Raw genomic sequence first — 4,539 nt, 5'->3', positions numbered from 1 at the left:
CAGGCACCTCAAAGGCCTGTCCTCAAGACCCAGCCTTCCCGGCCTCCAGCCTCCCACTCCCTGCCCCTCCTCACAGCCTCCTTTCTGGTTCCTGCCCTGGCCGCACTCACCCCCAGCCTCCGCAACCCCTTCCATCGCTCACAATGATCATGCTCTCTGCTTCTTTCCTTCCCAAGTTGGTTCCAGGTCTCCTCCTGGGAGTCACGGGCCCAAAAACAAGCCCCAGCTCTCCCAATGACCTACTATGCGATTTCCATCAAGCCCTGAAACTTTCTGGACTCTAATCCCTCACGGGAACAAAACAGAGTTGTTCTAGAATAATCTGAGGGTCGTGCAAGTTCTGACGCACATCATCTCTTGCCCTGCCCTTTCCTGGGCCTTGGTGAGGCCTCTGAAGGGAGCAGCACAGATCAGGGCTGGGCTGACATACGTCACTGGGAGTAAGTCAGAAGAAAGGACCAGAGCGACTAGGAAACGGCCCCCAGAGACAAAGAGGAGAGAGGGGAAGCAGGGAACGTGTCAATCAAGACCTTCCCTTCTGGGAGTTGTACTGAGCAGCTGTAGCCCCTGACCCCTGACCCAGAGAGGATTTGCAGAGGGTGAGCTGAGAGGGGCACATGAGCCCAGGGCATGGATCCCGGCAGGTCATACTTGTTCTTGAAGTCTTCCACGACGTCCTGCATGTTCCGAAGCTCCACCTCCAGGCGGCCCCCGTCCAGCTGCAGGGCCTCGAGCTGCTTGCGCAGGCCAGCAGTCTGGGCCTCAAAGATGCCCAGGAGGCGGCTGCTCTTGGTCGACTTCTGCTCCTGTAGCAGTGCCCACTTCGTCTCCAGCAGTTTGTTCTGCTGCTCCAGAAACTGCACCTAGAAGGGGCGGGAGGAGGAAACTCAGGAGAGGCAGACCGTGCCACCCACAGTGCGGTTGGGAGGGTCTCCAGCCATCCAGCGGAATCCACGCTCGCACTGGCTCTTCCCCCAACCTGGGCCCCTAGCCCTTGGCTCTCTCCTCCAGGAAGCCCACCCTGAACAAGCCTCTCCTCCAGGACTCTCTGTCTCAACTGTCTCAGAGTGTGTCCAGGGCTCAGGTCACTGACATGTGCCAGTGCTCTAGGGTCTCCTCCTCCTCTGCTTCCCCTCGCATCACAGGTGATGGCCTCCACCTCCCTGTCTGAAGGGCTGCCCCCTTCCTGTCTGTGTCCCGAGCCCGACTCGGGCCCTCTCCCTTCAGGCTGGGACCTCATCCCTTCCTCTCTCAGTATCCTCTCTCCCCTTCCCTCTTTCTCCAACAAGGCCTCAGGACAGGATGCTACAACGAAGCCAATGTAAAATAAGTCCCTGAGGAGCACCAAAATGACTGGTGGTGGGAAGCAGGCCTCCTCAAAACCAACAACTCAGGCAGCAGGATCTGGGGGCTGCAGCTGAGCAGCAGCGGGGGGAACCCGGGCCTGGGGCTTCCCGCGGAGGCTGCCCCAGAACTTGAAGGATGTGTACAGTCTGAAGGGTGAAGGAGAGGGGGACATGGGGGACCAGGGAAGCAGAGAGGTACACAGAGGCAGGAAAGGGAAAGCCTGCTCTACGCCCAGGGAGGAGGCCCTGGCCAGAGGGGCCCAGGGGGCTAGCCCTTGGTTCTTGGGTCCAGCCCCACAAGTGCGCTCCCCCCATCTCTATGCCCCACCCCTTTGGGACATAAGAGGAAAAACACCTCTTAAATGGCCCTTCCCCGTGACCCTCAGTGCCCCCAGATGAGCTCTCCAAGGACAAGTATAACCTCACCTCCTACCACCCAAAGGTGGATGGAGGACCAGGTAGGTGGGGCCGATGGGGCCGGGAGCCTGCCTCCCTCCAGCCCTTTATTTCCAGCATCTGCTAGATAATAAGGAGGGGGGTCGGGGGGTGGGGGAAGAATCTCACCCTGCCCCATCTCTGACTCCACACAGCCCCCTCTCAGAGAAGGGGGCCCAGAGAAAGAAGTCCTGGCCTTGGCGTCTGGAGCTCCCAACCTGACTCGGATGACAAAAGCTGCCCAAGAACCCCAGCGACTCACAGGCACAGCCCACTAGGGCAACCGGACAGACCCACGCACACATTCCCGGAGGAAAAACCAGGGAGATTTGGGTAGCTTGCTGCAAGAGAGGGCTTGGAGGCAGAGGGGGACAAAAATAGCTACAGGGTTCATGCAGAGGGTACAGTACCAGATATCGGCGGAAAGAGAGCAGGCAGCAGCCCTCCCAGCCCCTGGCCCACGTGCGCTGCGGGGCGGCTGCTGGGGCCTGGATCCTGGCTTGGAGCAGCGCGGGCCGCTCACCTTGTCGATGAAGGAGGCGAACTTGTTGTTCAGGGTCTTGATCTGCTCGCGCTCCTCCTGGCGCACCTGCTGGATGGAGGGGTCGATGTTCACCTGCAGCGGGGTCAGCAGGCTCTGGTTGATGGTGACCTCGCGGATGCCAGCGCCCACTGGGCCCCCGGAGGATGAGCGCGCGGCCACGCGCGGCCGCGAGGCGCCAAGACCGTAGAGGCTGCTGCTGCTGCCGCCGAAGCCGCCGGGGCGCACCGAGTTCAGGCGCACCTGGGTGCCGCGCCCCGGGAAGGCTGAGGAGCGCGAGCTGAAGACCTGGGAGCTGAAGTGGATGGACATGCTGGCTGGGCCGGGCTGGACCGAGCGGCGGGGGACAGGGGGCCGAATTCGCTGACCTCCGGGTGACTTGGCCGCTTTTATCCTCTAGGCGCGGGCGGATAGGCTTACACAGGTAGGGGCGGGGCTGGCCGCCGGCCACCTTTCTCTGCCCGCCAGCTCCTCTCGGGGCCGCGCTTCCGCCATCGCGCCGTCCACCCCTCCGAGGCCCAGGGTTTCGGTCCAAGCCTTTACCGTCCAGAGTGGGGAGGAGGGCCGTAGAGGCTCAGACCCCTTGATGCAGGCGGACGCAGAAAGCGGTGAAAGACAGCGGTCCCAGCCGATCTGCAACGAGCTCAGTCAGGGAAGGCTCCCTGGAGGAGGCTTGGGGATGGAGTGGAGAATATCCAAATTCCTGAGACAAGTGCAGAAAGATCAAGCGGTAAAAGATTGGGGGGAAGGGGTGGCCAATCGTCCTAGCCCAGGAGCCAGCCCCCAGTCCCCTCCCCAAGCTACTGAGAGCCAGAAAGGCAATTCCCCGACGGCCTCCGTCCCAAGTCCAGCTCCTCCTTGAGAGGGCTCGGCTCCTGAGTAAGCTGACCCCAAGGTGGGCCTGGGTGAACTGGTTTCCCTGGCACGTGTGCCCACGCCTCATCTGCATACAGAGACCAGGCCACGTGGCGCTTGACCCCACTCTCGCCCCTCTCCTCCCCGCTGCACCTCCTGGTGATGGTTACTCTGGGCCCGCACTTCCCCCCGCCCAAGATCACATTCCTGCCCACTTAGTTTATTTGTCCCTGGAGAGGAAGGGGACACCTGTGTGTATTTGAGACACTTTGTGTGAATGTCTGTACACTTTTGTGTGTACGCACCTGCCCTGGGCTTGGCTGTGTGCACAACCTAGGCATGTGTGTTTACATATGCGTCTGCAAGTCTGTGAATGTACTTATACAAGTGGGCGTCTATGTTCAGGGGTGGGGGCAGAGGGATAGGTGTGTCTGTGAATACACGCTTGCACGCCTTTGTACGAATGTCTGTGCAACGTGCTTGTATTTGCCCTCAGACACTCCTCCCCATTCCCCACCCCTGCCACTTTCCTGTTTAAACGTCCCCAGCTCTCATCATCTCCCCCACCTGAAGCCACCACCAAACAATTCCCAGCAGTTTCAAACCCAGCCCAAGATGGGGATAAATGTGCTGTTAGCTCTGCTAGTGGGGCAGCCTGAGGAGTCTTTGGAAAAGACAGCCCACAGGACTGTTGTCACCTTTAGTCCACCTCTAGTCCTGCCCAGTGAGCTGGCCAGGTTGTCACTTCAGACCAAGCCCTTGGGGCTTGAGTGGAGGAGGCTGGGGATGGAATGCCCTTCCTGGTTTCCATTTCAGTTAGACAAGGAGGACTAATGCACAGGAGCCCCTTCTCAGTGATCACAGTGGAGACCCAGGCCCATTCCCCTCTCTCTCCTCCATATTGGTGTTGGGACAGCTCAGGCCAGAGGCTGAGGGATGCCCAAGGAGACCTTCAGTGTGTCTGCTGCAGGGTGTGTGTGTGTGAGAGAGGGAGAGAGAAAGAGAGAGACACACACACACACCACATCACACACATACACACTCACATACATATATGCATACATAAACACTCCCACACATTCATACACACCATATCACTTACACACACACACACACCACATCACTCACATGAACACATGCACATACACACATATATACCACATCACACACACACACACACACACACACACACACACACACACACACACACATACACTCCAAAGTCCTTACCCTTCAGCTCTCATCCTCTTTTCCCTACTATCTCCTACCCCAGCCCCCTAGCCCTCCACCCCCTAAACCCACCCAAGTTCCACAGCTGCCCCCCCCCCCGACCCGGATCTGCCCCCTGGAGGCTACACCCTG

General features: G+C 59.5%; 1 protein-coding gene across 1 annotated transcript in view; it reads right to left on the bottom strand.

Moving 5' to 3' along the window:
- KRT7 (keratin 7) overlaps nucleotides 1-2,761 on the bottom strand; it is a 13,572-nt gene extending 10,811 nt beyond the window's left edge. The window contains exons 1-2 of the mRNA XM_007452345.1: nucleotides 2,305-2,761; nucleotides 652-863 (exon numbers count right to left, since the gene is read on the bottom strand). Of these exons, the coding sequence (XP_007452407.1) occupies nucleotides 652-863; nucleotides 2,305-2,634 (542 nt within the window). The 5' untranslated portion in view covers nucleotides 2,635-2,761. The remainder of the gene's footprint in view (nucleotides 1-651; nucleotides 864-2,304) is intronic.
- Between the last annotated feature and the right edge of the window lie 1,778 nt (nucleotides 2,762-4,539).

The sequence above is a fragment of the Lipotes vexillifer genome, unplaced genomic scaffold (genome assembly GCF_000442215.2).
Source record: "Lipotes vexillifer unplaced genomic scaffold, Lipotes_vexillifer_v1.1 scaffold422, whole genome shotgun sequence".
Taxonomy (NCBI): domain Eukaryota; kingdom Metazoa; phylum Chordata; class Mammalia; order Artiodactyla; family Lipotidae; genus Lipotes; species Lipotes vexillifer.
The sequence above is the reverse complement of the archived record's forward strand: the minus strand, read 5'-3'. Positions and strand labels throughout refer to the sequence as shown.